We start from the raw sequence: 18192 nt of genomic DNA, 5'->3' as shown, positions 1-18192 counted from the left end.
GAAAGTTTAGCCCAGAAGTTTATTTTCCCTTTTGTTGAGGCCTTCACAAAAGATCTTACAAAATATTTATCTCATGTTCAAACAAGTGCAAATCACAGCAAAATGTCAAAACACTTTTTTTACTTAAAAAATAATAATAATAATAAGGAAAACAACATTTCCTGATAGCTGGAATGATTTGCTCTTTCAAGTAGATGTTGCAAATTAGGCTTTCTCATACGTGCGGACAGCCTGGACTCCTTCAAAGGTTAATGTCTGGAGGCAGAAGAAAAAAGAAAATCTGTTTTAGACAGACTGGCAGTTAACATTAGCATCTGATTATTCAGCAAGTATTTCAGTCTGTTGCGGTCATATGTTATGAGTTGCTGCATATATGCAAAGGCAAGGTGAGGCTGGTTTACAAATAAACCAGCCTCCCTGCAGAACAAGATGCTTTCAAAGGCCTCTTAAAAACTGATGTAATCCCAGCAGAACAGGCGGTCTTACCATCACCATCTTCCCATCCTTGATTTCTCTGACAAACTTGGTCTCTTTGCCATCCCACTTCTGCACATGCACAAATTTATCTCCATCCATGGAGAAGGTCGACTACGAGCAGAAAAAAAAAGAACTTTTTTTAATTTTTATTTTTTATTTCGGACCAGCAGAAGGAAATCATCAGTGATCACACCCTCAAGTTTTACTCATCTTACTTTGACATGCCGGTCATCAGGCGTGGTCTCATCAAACTCCTCTCCCAGCTTGGCAGAGAGCTCAGTGTTCCTGAAGGTGCTCTGAGTTTTCACCACCACCTTGTCTCCATCCTGGCTGATCACTACAGTTGGTTTGGTGACATTACCCACTTGTCTCGTGGCAAAGCCAACGCCTGTCAAAAAAAAAGTTTACAAGTTTAAATAAAGTAAAAGTTTAAAATAAAAGTTTAAATATTTAATAAATGTAAAAAATTTTAAAAAAAATCACGGTAACTGTACAACAGGCGTTTTTTTGCTCACCGAGTGCCTTCATGTAGTCATCAAAGTTCTGGCTGTCGACCAGTTTCCATGTAGCGCAGAAAGCCTCAACCATTTTTGCAGATGTTGTTGGTCCACTTCTGTGTCACACTGTCAGAGTGTCTCTTATTTCCGTGGATTAAATCCTGGAGCCGCAGAAGCGGGCCCGCCCCTCTTATGAATACGATAACGGTGAGTGATTACGTAAGCAGTGGCGCGAAATCCTTATTGGATCTTCCCGGACACTTGAAGACTGTGATTGGTCAAAATGGAACGCGCTCTTAATGTCTCGGTGTTAAAGGTGGGACGCTCAAAAAATCTTGGAAGGGCGGCAGGGTTGTCACAGCGGGTAGTTTAGCTAATATAGCGGATTTTTACATAAACTACAAAGAGGTTTGAACCAGGGACTCTCGGATGTTGAAATATATATAAATATAATAATTTCCCATTTCAGCTGCTCCCTTTTGTCATAGCAGATCATCTACCTCCACCCCTATCCTCCTTTATCATACAAACCCTCTTTATAGTCTGCATCCTCTGTCCAGAATATGCACTATTTATGTAAATATGTCGTAAAATGTGAGAACAAGTAGAGAAATGTTAATACATAAAGACGAACTGTAGATATTGCATGGACAGAAATAAAGTACCAGACCGGCATCAGCGGTTTTGTAGTAAACTGTGAATGAGTACTTTGGTTGTTGTTCATATCTGTCTTTTTGTGCCTAGCGGCTGAGGCTGCAGGTATTTAAATACCTCAACTTTTTAGATTTTGGTTTATAACTAAATTTAGTTTAAAAACAATTAGACATAATCTCCCACAGCCTGTGGTGATGATGACCCTGCAATAGCTACTTGTAGTAAAAGTCACAGGATCCTCAAAGCACTAGGGTTTATCCTTTGTTATCCCACTGGATAAATCCATAGGAACTATTCTGCAGGACACAGACCTACAGTGTAAAGCATGGACGTAGCATCCAGATCGGAAAAAAGAAGCTAATGTCAATGTACCTTAAACCTGCCCTTCTATCTGAAGGCCACCAGATGGTGATAGATTTGCTTGTAAAAAGACTTTCGGTCCTATAGAAGTTTTTGGGAAACCAGCTTTCTGACTTAACGTCTGTAAACACTTTCCCGCTAATTTTATCAAGTCTGTCACTCATTTTGGGACATAATGGATAAAAACCAAAGTGTATTTAATAAATATTATTTATACCATGTTTCAAAAATGGAGAATTATCTGGTTAATCCTAATTAATTAGTAGGAAATCCTAATTATACTCAGTGGCCCTTTAATGTTTGCGCCAGATGTAAGATTTACTAAATATTTTTAGAAAAGGAATCCATAAGAATCAGTTTTAAACTAACAGATTACTGATGTAATAGTAGTTAGTAGTAGTAGTAGTAGTAGTTGTCATTAACATGACATGACTGGTAATTATGATTGTATACCTTTATTGTTCATAAAATACTTTCTGCAAATACAGTCCGACATGAGTACAAACAGTTGTCCACTGTTACAATACAGTAGATCGGTCCTTATCAATGACACCAAAGATGTAATCATTAACACTAGTAAACGATACCACATTATACAAAAAGAAGTCCATCTATTGCTGAGTATATTGTAGAACAGTTTTATTATCTGCTTCAAATAATTTCTTTTAAAAAAAAGAACAAAAACATTTCTACTTGAAAAATCTTGGCACTGGTCAAGGCCAGATTAATGAACGAAGCAGCTTAAAAAATCTTTTGTGTGAAAATTAAATCCCCATCATATTTCATTCAACAATGTAATTATTTGTCACTTCTTTCAAATAACTTATCTAAAGAGTCATTTTTTTAAATTCCCTGAAGTTCACAAATATTGCAAGCAACTAAAACAATTAATGTTCCACAAAGACGCTTCATGGGTCTTTACTTCTACACACTCAAGAAGAACAGTTCAGCAGTATGTGTTTCTGCTCTATACAGCTAATCTGAATGTGAAATAAAAAGGTAAAAGGAAGATCATCCTACTTTAATCTTCACCTACAAAAGTCTGGATAATGTTTCAATTATTATTTCTTTTCCCATTTTACTTAATTAGATGCATCATGTCACACTCAGTGTTAAGGGCACAGAGTCAAAACTTTTACCAATGCGTTATTGCCTAAATACTTAATGGTACTTTACAGTAATGGAGGAAATAAAAGGAAATAAAACTATGAAAACCAGAAAAAGAAATGACAGGGCAGAAGAGGTAGAGAGAGAGGGGCAGCGTGAGGTAGGGAGGACAGAGCAGCACTAAGGCTTCTCCACATTAAGGCCTGTCTCTCCTCTCCCTTATCAACCTAAAATCAATACAGCGGCTGATCCAAAGAAACATTTTTGATCGTGCTGCACAGTGACAGGTTAGTTATAAAAAGTAGTCACTTTCTATACAACAGGTTCCCTATTAAAGAACATTAGGACATATTGAAGGCAATTGTCTACTGCACTGGCTGGTCACTCAGAACAATTTATTGAAGAATACCAGAATATTGATCACTGGCATGTGGCTTGGGTATAAATTTTGACCTGTACTGGCTCATAATTAACAGGAGTTCCAGTAAGCACATGTGTCAGTTCATAACTGCCAGTCCTGAGTGGACAAAACACTCAACAATTTGCCTTTGAGAAACTAAGAGTGTCAGAATATAAAATATGATCCGCACACCAAAAGACAAAAAAAACAAAAAAAACCAAAAAACCAGAAAGCAGACTGATTTATCATATTTTGAAAGTCTGTAGAGGGAGGAATCGAGACAAATATGGATAATCCATTCAACGCAGAAATGTTGCATAGGAACGATGCAAATCAAAGTCAGTTATAGCAAAACAGCAAATCAAAGTGCCAAAAATAAATTCCTTCTCTTTGTCCGTCAGAAAGTTGAGAAGTAGGAAGCGGTTTAGGGTTTGATTTAAGAGATTTGTGGAGAAAGTCAGTATGCAAACAGTACTCGAAAAACAAATGGCACAAGACTGATGTCAGATGTCCGAATTGCAATGTGGCATCTCACAGTGTGTGCATGTAGTATCACAGTTCATTGTGATCTATACAAATGGAAGAAGGATGCTATCTGAATTCCCCAACACTGATTGAGAGTGCCACCTCTGGTTTCCTGGATTTGGTCTGTCCAGCTTTCTTAAGTGATTCACCAGCGCCTGCAGCCTGCCCTCTGAAAGTAAGCAAGAGTCACAAATAACATAAAACATAACAAACACCAATGGACACAGTCTTTATGGATTGCATCATTGCTGTAAAATGACTGAGTGAAAACACTAATATTAATTTCTCATTAAATAAGAAGCATTTTCCCTGCTGTTACATGTATCCAAGGGCTCTCACCCTTTCCTGCGTTCCTCGGCCTCCTCCCTGAGCCTCTGTTGGCCCTGCTCGTCTTCCAGAGTGATAAAGTTCCTGTTGTTGTCAATCAAAAGATTCTGAAAAAAGTATGGAAAACAGACTGAGTGTCTCTGAAACCAAAGCAGAACAGAGTTTATTAAACAGGCATTTACCTTGACGCCAATTGTGTCACCATCTTTGAGGTGGAACGGTGTTCCCAGGAGTGATTCTGTTTTTTTCTTCTTCTTCTTTTTGGAGACCTGTTGGGTCTAAGAGTTAAAGACAAACTGCTTAGTGAAGGCCAAATCTAATTTCATGCACAAAATAGTGCATGCAAGAGAGTGCAAGTATATACAGTATCACCCCCAACTAGGTTCCTACTCAAGAACCTTCCCTCATCTAATCGTACCCAGTTGGAGATTTCCTCCCAGATGTGTTTGTCTGGCTGGTGTTTGGCCAACAGCAGAGAGTCTGGAGAGAGGCCATAGCGTGCAGCCAGACAAGTGCGTAAAGACCAAGGCGAGGAATCGTGGGTCGCATTCCAAACCAGTTCCTCTGAAGGGTAGTAAGACCTCTCTCCTGGTATTCCCATTTTAACATAGAGCAGCACGTCTTTTGGCCTTGTGAATAGGAAACAGTTAAAGAAGGAAAATTATTTTAAAAAGTTACTAAAAAACAAAAATGTGCGCAATAGACACACTTCATAATGAAGTATTTAGATATTACATTGGGTTAGGTTTTGTAAGAAAAGAGCTGTAACACAATACTTACCCAAGATCTTCCTCTTTCAGTAGTGTCTGCACACAAAGGTCTGCACCACTGGTCAGCTTCATCTTCCTGAAGAAGGAGAAACCAAAAGGATAATAAGAAGGAATCACTCAGTGACCTTCATCTGTCAATAACAAAAAACAATCCTCTGACCATTAATGTACGAATGAGAGCACAGCATTCAGACCTGAGTGTGGCTTGCGGTCCTCTGAGGATTCGGGCTAGCTTCTGTCCCTCTAGCTGCCAAACACGCATGAATCCAGTGGTGGGCACACACACTTCCTGAAGGGCAGGCAGCGTCAAAACCTAAAAGCAAAGTGAGCATGTATTTCATCTGAAAATAGCTAACTATAAGAGACAGTCAGCACATACACAACCAAAACAGTTCACCTGAGTTTTGAGGTCCTCCAGAGTGGCCTCATCTGATATCTCTATCTGCCCCACACGTCTGAGCTCTGCAGCGTTTCCATTACATAAAGGAGGTAACTGATTGTGTGTTGTTCCTGCAGGCATCTGCCCGTCAGCAGGCCCGTTCTCTGTGTGATTAAAATCTCTTTCCATGTTTTTTGGATGCCAGTACAGCCATATAGATATCTTTAGGAAACCCTGATGGAAAAAACAAGACATAAAAATGCTAAAGCACTACATAAAGCTATAACACATCATTAATCCACAATTACATTCAAAACACTGAAGTACCTTCGAAGGCAAATTTCCTTCTGTGACAACTAATGTCTCTCCATTGCTGATTTTCAGCTCTGACAGAGAAGCATCCTGAGAATCAAAGGCCATAAAGATTTATTAGTCATGTGCACTGGAACATATGTGGGTAACTGATACTGAGTAGATGATATCAGAGTAATAATGAAACTATTTTACTGTCACTTAAACTAATTGCAACATTTAAACAGTGAACTAATTAAGAAATTGTCTTCTTCTTGGTGCTCTACCTATCTCTAGCATCTTTCTCTGTCACACCAACCCCCTGCATTTGGATGGTTGACCTCAAGTATTTAAAATATGTGCATATTCACTGTTAAACATGTCTCCCTTTCATTCACACGCATGTATTCTCTATCTTGCTTCTACTAACTTCCATTCCTCTTCTATCTAGTGCATGCCTCCACCTGACCAGTTCCCTACCCTCACTACAGATCACAATGTTATCTGCAAACATCACAGACCGTGGAGACTTCCTGTCCACCATGATTACAAATAAGAATTAGAAGAAAAGGAAGAAAAAAAGAAGAGAAAAAGAGAAAAAAAACAAAAAAACAAACAAATAAGAATTAGTCAATTAACCCTCAAAAACAAACAAATAAAAAATAAAAAAAAAACTCGGGGGAAACTAGGAAAATGAAAATGAAATGCCATTTGTTGATCACAGACCTACATTCTTTAATTCGGTACTTGGAAACTATGTAAACAAAATCAAAAGGTAAGCAGTATTGTATTGTATTGACTTATTACAATAGTTCTCCACTTATTTACCTCATCCATAAGTGGCTCTCCGACCTCCTCACACCAATCAAGCCTCCTCAAGTGCCAACATGTGCCTAAAAACACATTTATAAATAATGAGATCATCTTTGTGAGAAGGAATGCCAAATTCACAAATGCTGAGGCTAAAGCAAATGCAAACATACATTAGGAAAACCAAAGTAAAAAAGTGTTTTACCATCAAGTCCAACTGCGTCCAGCATTGTTTTTAGACACTGCAAAGAAAATATTACACATTTTTATTCAGTGCAGAAAAATTTATGAGCATGATGTGCAGTTTTATTTCCTTACCTCTTTAACAGTGCTAGTCTTCTCCACAATTATGTCCATCTCCATGCCAGCAGAGGGAGCTGCACCCACAGTAAAGTGCAAGAAAAGCTGCAAAGCAAAGTGTAAATTTCTAAACTTCAAACAAGCTTTTTAAATGTGCCATGATTTGTTTTTGTCGTTTTAAATTGCAGGTCTTGATTAAAGGTTCTGCAACTTTGTTCGGTGCAGCTGCAAGTAAAAGAGACGTCATTGAAGACTTCAAATAAAAGACACACCTGCGATGCCTTGGGGCTAGTACCCGGACAGAGAGTCAGTGTGGTCATGAGTCGCACCCCTGCATCCCGAACGCTCGACTCTTCACACACTGTCAGGCAAACGAGAATAGGACGACACAAGTGCGATTCATAAACGTGTTTTAAGATTTCAAAGGCACATGAAGAGAAGAAAATTAAAAGCAGGGGGGAGTACCGCTTCAACTTTTTAATAAGGGAAAACTGTAAAGGAAAGCAAATCTAAATATTTTGGCAAAATGAGGGGGATTTCCAACTCTAAGTGATCTGCACTATTAAAATTACCCTGAGGTAACAAATGACACAGTACCTGGAGGAAGGAGTTTCCCTGTGCAGTCAGACTGCCTCAAACAGTACTCTGCACCTGGTCAGTGAAGCAGGAAAAATGGCCAGCTTAGGAGCGTACATTTAAAAACCTTACACAAAAATACACTCTGTAGCTGCCTGAATAGAAACTTGGAGGAAAAAAACATGTGTTACGTTTTGTGTACTAAAAAAAAAACCAAAAAAAAAACCCAGCAGCTCTAACTCAGCTATATGTAATATATCCAACATTAATGCTAATAATTACACCTGTGCTTTTCCTGCTTTGAAAAAAATCCCAAAACTTGTCTGTTGGTTACATAGCTGGTAAATTAAAGATATAAAAAGGTCAGAAAAAAAAAAAAAACACAACAACAACAACATAAAAACCTGTGTTAAGTTTCTAACTGTGTAACAAAAAGACTCGATTTGACTTCAAAGTGCCACTACATAGGATAATAACAGCATCAGGTGCAATGACTCCAGACATGCTGGCAAAAGTATGTGCCCAGTTTGAATATTGTATGGACATTTGCCATGACTCTGGACGGGCACATATTGAGCACTTGTAAACATAAGTTTTGTATCTAAAACTATATTCAGGCATGTATTTTACAGGTTCCTGCAAACTTCTAACTCCATTACTTTTAACAAAAATATGGCTATTTGAAATTTGAGCATTCTTTTTGATAAACCCTGTACTTTTAATATGAAGTATTGATGTGCTTGTGTAGTGCTGCAGTTTTCCATAAGTATGCATCTTGCCTGGGGTTTGATCCCCTAACTGCAGCTCCTCTATGGCCCTCAGTTTCACCTCAGACAGCAGCTGTGGGAAACAAAAATCAAGTAATTTTAGATATCTCTTAAATAAAAAGATATAAAGGAAGTAGAGAGAGCCACAAACAAACTACTGACCATATTTCCTGTGGCTGGAACCTTGATTTTCTTAAAATTCTCCTCTTCCTTGTTCCCTTCACCTCCTTTCGCAATAGGCCGGAACTCCACCTGGAGCCAGCGGCAGTCAGACGGTGTAGTCACAGTGACAACATCTCCATTTCGAGTGAAGATGCTAAAGACAGTTGGGAGGAAGGTTTTAAAACAAACACATAAAGAAAACCTCCATAATGCTTAGCACATGATAGGAAACTTACCTGCTGTCAAATGACTGTGGCTCCAGCACCAACAGTGCATCTCCATCTTTCAGCGACAGCTCCTTCAGTGTCCGCTGCATGTCGTCAGGGGGGAAAACTCTCCATCCACTTGACCCTCCACCTTCTCCTGCCTCCTCTTCCCTTTTTTTGCCTCCCTTATGTTCTTGGCACAGCAGGCTTTCTTTAGGTTCCCCGAGTGAGTCCCTCACCTCCCCAAGAGTCACACCACCAGCAAACCCTCTTGCCTCCCTCTTGAGCCCTGGACCACCATTTTCAAAACCTTTTCTGTTCTCCTCACTCTCCACATCTTCCTCCACCTCTTTATCCACATCATCACCTAAAAAGGGACGCACCACAGTCAGCAGGACAGGCTCCCACTCAGCCCCAGTCAAGACAGATGCACCACACACCTGAAAAGATCATAAAAACATTTTAGATGCCAGTTATCGACCAACAGAGCAGGTGATGAATCATGCCTCTCCTCACCTCTCTGCCATTCCACACAAACAGCTCTGTGTTTGTGCAGATGCCTGCACTGTACAGGGAAACACTGTCATCTGTACAGAACGAAAACAGAGTGTAGTTACAAAATAAATAAATCACTACCTTCTATCTATTTAAGCCTTTATTTAAGGTTCTAACCTGTGAGTGTACTGTAGAGGTGTAAACCTGCTGGAAGACTCTTGGCCACAGTCAGAGCCATATCTCCCTCCCAGAATTCCTGCATCTAAACAAACAATTTATTGTTATTGTCACCTTCAGGACCTCAACATAGAACAGCTGTTGATTTCAGAGGTACAATACCTGATAGATAGCTAATCGCAGGTCTCCCACAGTCTTTCTACGGTCAAAACTCAGAGCAGTGCTGCCGCTTGGTTTGTTCCTGACTGGTTGCAGAGCTCCATTTTCTAGCCTATAAGAGGGAGCCAGGTGCAGACGCAGCTCCAGTGTGTTATTAGTGGCTTCAAACTCTTCACTGCAACAAAAGCAAAGAAACTCCTATGAATAACTTGCATAAGTAGCTCAGATTTCTCATTTTTTCTATTTGTTGTTTGGTTTAAATTTAAGATACAGCTGGACTGTCATGATTGTGAGTCAGATACTAAACAGCTTCAGGTGAACTGATGAGAGCATCATGTATAAATTTATTCATTTCTATACCGCATCTGCTGTAGTCTGATATTCTCCTCCTGAGCCATCTGGATGAGGTGAGAAGGAACTTTATATTGGGGATTGGTAAGAGCTGGAAAAGAAAGTATAAAACAATTAGCTAGTCTTTTTATTATGACTTTTATTACTACTTGTATCTAGTCATTTAGATTAAATCAACAATTAACTGATCCTTATATTAACAAGAACCCTCTGAACTCTAACTTCACCTCTCCCCTATTTCCTTCCCTTGTCGAACTAAGCGGATATAATCTTTCCATTACAAATGCAAAATATGGTATTCATTACCTTCACTGGGCCTGTGCAGCTGTGTTTTTCTGTAAAACAGCATGTAGGCGCTCTCTTTGCCCTGGAACTGCTTCTCTATGTCCGACTCCCTGATGGAGGTCACAGTTGAGTCATTGAGGTCAAACCAGTGGCTACCCTGCTGACAGACAGGAGGATGCTCCGTGAGAAAACAGGCATCAAAGTAATCATAAGATGTCTACCAGGAATCTGAAGAAAAACAAACTTGAGGCTTCAAAAGACTTGAGACTGGACTGTAATTTAAACCCTGCATTCCTGATACAAAGCTTGTTGCTTTAGTACCTCTGGTTCCGGTTCTGGCTTCTGGTTTAGTGAAAGCTGTGGCTCAGAAGCTCCCGAGACTGGAGCTGGTGAAGGATCAGAGTTTGAGGTAAGCTCTGCGGGGCTGGGGAGCTCAGTCGCTGGGCTTGGTGGGTTTGCCTTAAGCGCCACTCGAGTGCCATTGGACACCATCATGAAAACATCATTGTGCGACTGCAGGAACTAAATTATAAAAGACCAAGCATTGCAACAGGATTCAGGATTTGTATGCACACAAAATGACATAAGCTTAGTTACATAGTCAAAACCTGAAACTAATGATACCTTGCAAATGGGTCCATACTGTTTTCTGAACTTTTTGTTCCATGATGAACCAATCTTATCCAAGAGTTTCTGGCCCAACTGGTCCAGCAGGACACTCTTTGATGACTCCTAGTGGACAGCAAAGACACAGCATTTTATTCATTATTCATCAGCATCTCAATGCTGGTCAAAACTCAAAAAATGAAAATGAGAATTACGATTTTTCATGCAGTACCTGGGCAATAATAGTGGTGACGATGGACAAAGGGTCATCTTCATGAAGTTTTGGCTCCAACACTTCCTTAAACTCCACTTTAGCTTTCTTTTGAGTTTTAGGTTTGCAGTCTTCCTCCTGACAATGAGAAGCTTTTCTTAATTTGCTGATAATAGTACACAAAGAAAATCAATGTGTATCATATTCTAAAATATTATTCCAAGTACAGGCGGTTAGTATACTGTCAGTGGAAAAAGAAAGTACACCCTGATCTCCAGATCTTAAAATTAGGCAACCTGAGATGAATAATAACATGTGACATGTTATCGGTGTCATTATTAAGAGGGTAAGTAGCAGCAAGGTCCTCATAATCAAATGCACCTGATTAAATGATTACAGAAATGTAACCACCTCTATAAAAGCAGAAGTTTTGACAATTGGTGCCTAAACAATTTCCAGACAATCTGAAACCCATAATTCTACAGTGAGAAAGATTATTCTCGAGTGGAAAACATTCAAAACAGCTGCCTTCCCAGGAATGGACACCCCAGCAAACTTACCTCAGGGTCAGACCCTGCAATGCTCAGAGAAACTGCAGAAAACCCAAGAGTTACATCTCAGACTCTAAAGACCTCAGTTAGTGTGCTAAATGCTTAAGCTCATCCCAGTAGAATTTAAAAAAAGACTGAGCAAGTACAGCTTGTTTTGGAAGGTTTGCCAAGAAAAAGACGCTTGATTCTAAAAAGAACAACACAGGTTAGGTTTGCAAAAATGCATTTGAACAAAAGAAAGAAATCAAAGTGTTGCAATGGCCCTGTCAAAATACAGACCTCAACCTGACTGAAATGTTGTGATAGGATTTCAAGAGAGCTGTGCCATAATGACTGCCAACATGAGTGGGCCAAAATTCCTCCACAATGATGTGAGAGACTGATAAAGTCAATTGCTTCTAAATGTTGTTCTACAAGCCACTGAATCATGGGGTGTACTTAGTATGCATTTTGGCTTACTTGCTGTTAAATAAATAATGACACATTAATAATATATCATGTGTTGCTGTTCATCTGAGGTTGTTACCGCAGACTTGTTAAGGACCAGATCATTTTGATCATGTTCTGATATGTAAAAACCTTTGAATTAACAGAGGGTGTACTTTCTTTTGGCTCATCTCTTTTTCTCACCGGTGGCTCCCATCGACCAAGTTTATCCACATCCTTGATGTAAACATGGTAGTGGCCACCATAGCAGCCACCCTTATGGATGATGACAGAGAAGAGCTCATAGGAGTAATCAGAGTCATCTCCATCAGCCTGTGGGAGGGGGGAAATATAACAGTAAAAGCCATTTTAATGCAGCAAAGTGTGTTTCATAAGCTAAATTTTAAATTTCCCAAGTACCTGCTCACAAAAGGGTCGTAGGTTGATGGTGAGGGGGAAGCTGTAACGTCCTGTTTCCTTGTATCGCTCGCATTTAGCAAAGTCAAAGCTGAATCTCAGTAAAGACATAGTCATGAATGGAGGGAGTTTCCTTAGTTTAGCAGACTGGATAATAAGAATGGTGAGAAAGAACAAATTACATATTGTTAATGTAAATAAAGTGGAAGAAATCATTGTAATGTCGAGCATGGTAAAAAAGTACAAATGTTTACTGCATTGTATTCTTCACTGCTGTATTTACGCTGTCTGAAAATTGGCACTGACCTTGGCGGCAGTGACCAGTCTGTCACACTGTGCACAGCGGTATAGGTTATTGCCCTCAAACAGCTCTTCTGCCACAAACATGTTCCACAAAGCGTCTTCCAGACTAGGCAGACCACAAACACACACTGTCAGGTCCAGGAAGTCCTCCTGAAGAAGACAAACAAATTAGGTTCATTGATTATTGTTCTCTTTGCATTTAAGACGCATTTTATTGCATCGTGTTCTGTAATGTCACGAGTTTGGGTTTGCACACACACCTGTCTCTGGCTGACATTTCCACACTCCTTGCAGACGATACTGTTGACAATGGTTCCATGGTAGAGACGGTGAATAAATGTACTGCCACTGGTGCCCACAAGAGAGTGCTCTAATGCACTGAACAAAATCCTGTTCAGCTCCTGCACATCATGCTGATTTGTTCCCTTAAAAAAAAAAAAAACAACGTGACAACAGAAAAAGAATCAATTTAGGAACAAACAAAAAAAAAATGTGCCACAGATCCAATACTACCTATAAATAAATAAATAAATAAGATTCAATCCAGCCTTAGTAAAAACTCTTAGCAGATTCAGTGTTTACATTTCTGCCCCCTGCCTTATATATTTATTACATTTACTTGTATTATTGTTGATGCTAATTTATTTTTTTCAATATAATGTGGCACAAGTAACCCTGGGTTTTTGTGAGATGATGCTGAGAAATGAAAAGAAAAACAATGGGATGCTTGCTCATTAAGTTTTAAGGCAATCTGTTTCATGTCGTTTTCAACACAACATAAATACGTTGCTTGTCTCTGCAGCGTCCTCAGCTGTAATGCTACTCTGCTGCAGACAGTGACCAGTGCTGTAAACACTAATATCACAAGTTTCTGTGTAAAAACTATGGATGACATCATTTCTAAATTATTTCTGCATTATGGTTTGTAAATTGAAAAAAATACCAAAACATCAGTGACAATAAAAGAATAATAATGTTAATTTATATGTCTGTTGGACCCTACAGGTACATTTAAATCTTTAAATCTTTATGACTTCAAAATATACAGTATATTTTAAACTGCACTAAAACTGTAGTAAGTAAGGACGATAGCAAGTCACTCTTTATTTTAAATCAGTAAATAACACACAGCAACTTATTTGTTCCAACATTTTTACCCGAATACGCGAATGATCTCTCCAGCACGTCATATTTCAAAGGTTTTAGAGCACTGCTTCAAGTTTAAACATATCACAGAATGTACAGTTTTCACTTGAACGTGTGGTTTGCATGCCCTGTGGCAAATTCTGTTTCTTTCTGTTCTTTCTTATTGTATTAATTTTGCTTGTAGGCAGCTGAACAGGCTCCAGACAAAATGGAATTCCAGTCGTGGGCTGATAAAAGTTAGTGTGTCTAAAATCTAGTTTCTGTTAACTGTCACATGTACACAGAATTAGATTGTTAGGTCCACAAAAGTGGAAAAACAAGAGGCAAAGTTGAATCTGAGGACAGCGAAGCTACAGCACAGACTGAGTTTTCTATGTATTAAATCTGAGTATTTCTATGGAGGCAAATGGTGGTGTTTATATTGTCCAATTATGAAATATTGATGTAAGATTATCCTTAAATTTGCAATTGATTCTGGAGTTTAACTTCAGTAAGTATTTCCTATCAGACTGATGTCAGACAGCTAGCTGCCCAGCAACTACAGACAGGGTTAGGGTTAAGTAAAATCTGCATTCAATTAAGATCCACGGCTTCCCTTCCAGTAAATATATACCACTTTATTAGGTACATGTTTTTAGTACCAGGTTGGACCTAGTTTTGCCTTAAGAACTGCCTTAATTCTTCACTCCACTGATTCAACGAGTTGCTGGAAATATTCCTAATTCCTAACAATTAGGTAGTAAATAAACAACACTATAACAGATGTTTTTAGCTGATTAGAAGATCCTTTTGAGATCACATAACTACTTTTATTGTTTGCATGGGTGATGCCCGGAAACTTTCGTTATATTCTCAAACAGGCCTTTGGTTCGTTGTTAAGTTTCCCTGTTCCATGTACTCGTGGTGATTCCAGGTAGGATTTATGTAAACAAAGAGGTAACTATGTGCCATGAGCTACGTAAATGTGGATTGTGTAATTATGGACAGACACTACCTGACTAAACTAATAACCCACAGCTACAGGGAGTCCAGAATTATTAGGCAAATGAGTATTTTGTCCTCTTCATGCATGTTGTCTTACTCCAAGCTGTATAGGCTCGAAAGCCTACTACCAATTAAGCATATTAGGTGATGTGCATCTCTGCCAAGATGCCACTTGCCACCAGTTTGGCCATATTTCAGAGCTGCAACATCACTGGAGTGCCCAAAAGCACAAGGTGTGCAATACTCAGAGACATGGCGAAGGTAAGAAAGGCTGAAAGACGACCACCACTGAACAAGAAACACAAGCTGAAACGTCAAGACTGGGCCAAGAAATATCTCAAGACTGGTTTTTCTAAGGTTTTATGGACTGATGAAATGAGAGTGAGTCTTGATGGGCCAGATGGATGGGCCCGTGGCTGGATTGGTAAAGGGCAGAGAGCTCCAGTCCGACTCAGATGCCAGCAAGGTGGAGGTGGAGTACTGGTTTGGGCTGGTATCATCAAAGATGAGCTTGTGGGGCCTTTTCGGGTTGAGGATGGAGTCAAGCTCAACTCCCGGTCCTACTGCCAGTTTCTGGAAGACACCTTCTTCAAGCAGTGGTACAGGAAGAAGTCTGCATCTTTCAAGAAAAACATGATTTCCATGCAGGACAATGCTCCATCACACGCGTCCAAGTACTCCACAGCGTGGCTGGCAAGAAAGGGTATAAAAGAAGAAAAAATAATGACATGGCCTCCTTGTTCACCTGATCTGAACCCCATTGAGAACCTGTGGTCCATCATCAAATGTGAGATTTACAAGGAGGGGAAACAGTACACCTCTCTGAACAGTGTCTGGGAGGCTGTGGTTGCTGCTGCACGCAATGTTGATGGTGAACAGATCAAAACACTGACAGAATCCATGGATGGCAGGCTTTTGAGTGTCCTTGCAAAGAAAGGTGGCTATATTGGTCGCTGATTTGTTTTTGTTTTGTTTTTGAATGTCAGAAATGTATATTTGTGAATGTGGAGATGTTATATTGGTTTCACTGGTAAAACAAAAATAATTGAAATGGGTATATATTTGTTTTTTGTTAAGTTGCCTAATAATTATGCACAGTAATAGTCACCTGCACACACAGATATCCCCCTAAAATAGCTAAACTAAAAACTACTTCCAAAAACATTCAGCTTTGATATTAATGAGTTTTTTGGGTTCATTGAGAACATGGTTGTGGTTCAATAATAAAATTATTCCTCAGAAATACAACTTGCCTAATAATTCTGCACTCCCTGTAGTTATCATGTCTTTACTGACTGTACCAAGTAATAAGTATGAAAAACAGCCCACTTCCTGTAACTGTAGAGACACTGAAGAAGAATTTTGGATCAAAGAAAAAAAAAAACTGTGCCAAAGCATTCTTTTGTCAGTTTATATGTTTTGATGACTCATTGTCCTGGTGCATCAACCAACATCTCCTGAGATCATGCACCGCCCTATCCTGACAGTCTCCTGTAAAAGGTATTGATCTACCATCGTTTCCTCAACTTACTGCAAGGCATCCAGGCCTTGAAGTAGCACAGCAGCCCCAAACAATGAGTCCCAGAAATGTGTTGGAAAAACACGTCTTGCCTCGACTGTGAGGAATCATTCAGTGTGTTCAATAGAGACGTGAAAAGTACAAGCTTTGGTCTGTTATAGGTTTACTCTCTTACAACTGTGGTTGCCTGTTCTCTAGTAATTGACATTACTGGTGGGTAAATCCATCACTTAGACATGTAAATCAAGCCTCGCTTTCTCCTCCTCCATGAAGCAAATAAAGTGCACATACCTCACTGCTGTTCCAGCCAAAGCTGTCAGTAAGGCCAGCAGTGGAAGCACTCTGCTGGTCCACTAGCAACAGATGGGCAAAGAGCCTCTGAAGCTCCAATGGGATCACTCTGACCTGAGGAGAAGGAGAGCAAACCTCATTAACTTTAAAAAAAAAAAAAAAAAAGACCCATGGAGACTGCACCTACATTAACCATGCATACACATACTTTAGCCTCTGGTTTGTCTTTGTCTTCCAGGGATCCTAATTCGTCTGGCACCAAACTGAACAGCTCCTCTGCAAACACACACCACAAAACAAATATGTTAAACAAACTATGTTAAATTGTCCCCTTATTATTATGAGCTGTACTGGAGGGAGGATCACTTGTCCTCACCTCTGAACTCGGGGGTGAAGAGCAGGGTCTGGAGCAGAGAGTTCAGATAGCAGGTCCCTCCCTGGTTTTTGATGCCGCACAGATTGCTTCTTCCTCGACGTGGAGGTGGCTCATCTCCCATCTTTGAAACTCTTCCCTTGGAGGAAGTCGAAGAGAAGCCTTCCTCTTCCTCCTCCTCAAATAGATTCCCAAACATGCTGCGTTAGGGGGTTTGTGTGGTTATTATTCCGTTGTGTCTCGCTTATGCTGGGGTTCAGCCTTGCAGTAAATTGTGTGTTAGCACTCCGACGTGCCCTCTTGCTATCTCATCTTGGTTTTGCCGAGTTCTCTGTTGACAATGGCCGGACTGACTCTGAAGTAAGAAGACTTTACGGGACTAAACATTGCGACTAGTACCGGATGAAATTTGCAGTCGTTTGGGTAGCTCAGCACGCTAGCAAAGCACCGACACCAACGAGCAGCTGACAGCTCAGCGAAAATTGAAAAGAAAAAAAAAATCACACTGTCGGGAACTGTGTCACAACGACTGGGAAAACAACGTCGCCTTAATGAAACTCTAACAGTTTTTATTATTGAACTTTTACACAGCATCCCTACCAAAATAAGCCATTTCTTCTTCTGTTTGTCGTAAAGCAGAAAACAAACGAAACGTAAATAAAAATACCGTCGTTGAACAGTGAGCAGCCATGTTTTTTCCTGACCGAGAATGAAATGATGCATTATGGTTCTTGTAGTACCAAGCTTGGTTAATGCGCACACAACAGTGAAAGTAACTGAAGCTCTTTTCCATAATTAACCAGTTAAATTTCTGCGATTTTATGATACAGGTATGGATAAATCCAACGTTTCATATCTACGTTTTGATTACAGCAAAATAATTTTGTGTAAAAACTACAATTCCGGCAAGTCTATGCTTTGAGGTTAAGAATGTATTATGTGATTTGTAGTCTTTTATAGACCAACATCTTGTGAGTGTCAGAGCTCAATGGGTAATTATTTGTCTAAGGAAAACTGTACCAAATAAATGATTAACTACAAAAAAAACTTCAATAAATCATCATTCAAATATTAAACAACATTATCTGTTGGTATAAACAACTCTTATTCCATACATATACACAATAATTATAGTTTATTTAAATTTCAATAATTTACTATCACTTTTCATATACAATTCATGCAGCCAGAGGCAAAATATAACAACAAACAATACACTTTTCTATTTAAGAAAACATATTACAGTTAGTAAACAAAATAATATTAAATCACAATGCTCTTACAGAGAGA

At 39.4% G+C, this 18192-nt stretch overlaps 2 protein-coding genes across 3 annotated transcripts; both read right to left on the bottom strand.

Moving 5' to 3' along the window:
* On the bottom strand, positions 1–1169 carry fabp7a (fatty acid binding protein 7, brain, a). Its single transcript, XM_005723738.1, has 4 exons — positions 993–1169; positions 693–865; positions 487–588; positions 1–255 (listed from the first exon to the last, which is right to left on the bottom strand). Exons 1-4 carry the CDS (start codon positions 1063–1065, stop codon positions 205–207), a joined length of 399 nt encoding a protein of 132 aa, XP_005723795.1. The 5' UTR covers positions 1066–1169; the 3' UTR covers positions 1–204.
* A 1266-nt stretch (positions 1170–2435) lies between these two features.
* On the bottom strand, positions 2436–17596 carry usp40 (ubiquitin specific peptidase 40). Of its 2 annotated transcripts, none has more exons than XM_005723736.1 (31): positions 16906–17596; positions 16738–16805; positions 16530–16643; positions 12850–13014; positions 12593–12739; positions 12290–12433; positions 12074–12202; positions 10914–11030; positions 10700–10807; positions 10397–10597; positions 10097–10235; positions 9800–9881; positions 9443–9614; positions 9281–9365; positions 9125–9195; positions 8639–9048; positions 8403–8556; positions 8253–8313; positions 7495–7548; positions 7170–7258; positions 6916–7002; positions 6803–6839; positions 6616–6680; positions 5824–5898; positions 5515–5730; positions 5312–5430; positions 5128–5193; positions 4766–4976; positions 4530–4625; positions 4360–4454; positions 2436–4189 (listed from the first exon to the last, which is right to left on the bottom strand). In XM_005723736.1, the coding sequence occupies exons 1-31, from the start codon at positions 17099–17101 to the stop codon at positions 4087–4089; spliced, it is 3876 nt and encodes a 1291-aa protein (XP_005723793.1). In that variant the 5' UTR covers positions 17102–17596; the 3' UTR covers positions 2436–4086. The 2 variants fall into 2 exon arrangements, with proteins under 2 accessions (XP_005723793.1, XP_005723794.1); XM_005723737.1 differs by having other exon boundaries at positions 10097–10232.
* Positions 17597–18192: the final 596 nt, after the last annotated feature.

This window comes from Pundamilia nyererei, unplaced genomic scaffold, assembly GCF_000239375.1.
Source record: "Pundamilia nyererei isolate P.nyererei 1_Seehausen unplaced genomic scaffold, PunNye1.0 scaffold00010, whole genome shotgun sequence".
Classification (NCBI taxonomy): domain Eukaryota; kingdom Metazoa; phylum Chordata; class Actinopteri; order Cichliformes; family Cichlidae; genus Pundamilia; species Pundamilia nyererei.
This window is presented reverse-complemented; position numbering and strand designations above follow the sequence as displayed.

Bases quoted from the DNA above. Each gene is read 5' to 3' on its own strand.
- fabp7a (XM_005723738.1), bottom strand. From the start codon at position 1,065: ATGGTTGAGGCTTTCTGCGCTACATGGAAACTGGTCGACAGCCAGAAC. The intron at 866-992 runs GTGAGCAAAAAA...TTTTTTTGACAG, and splicing joins TGACTACATGAAGGCACTCG to GCGTTGGCTTTGCCACGAGA. The intron at 589-692 runs GTAAGATGAGTA...TTCTGCTCGTAG, and splicing joins CTGATGACCGGCATGTCAAA to TCGACCTTCTCCATGGATGG.
- usp40 (XM_005723736.1), bottom strand. From the start codon at position 17,101: ATGTTTGGGAATCTATTTGAGGAGGAGGAAGAGGAAGGCTTCTCTTCG. The intron at 13,015-16,529 runs GTATGTGCACTT...TTTTTTTTTAAG, and splicing joins TTGGCTGGAACAGCAGTGAG to GGAACAAATCAGCATGATGT. The intron at 4,977-5,127 runs GTAAGTATTGTG...CCTATTCACAAG, and splicing joins CTGAAAGAGGAAGATCTTGG to GCCAAAAGACGTGCTGCTCT.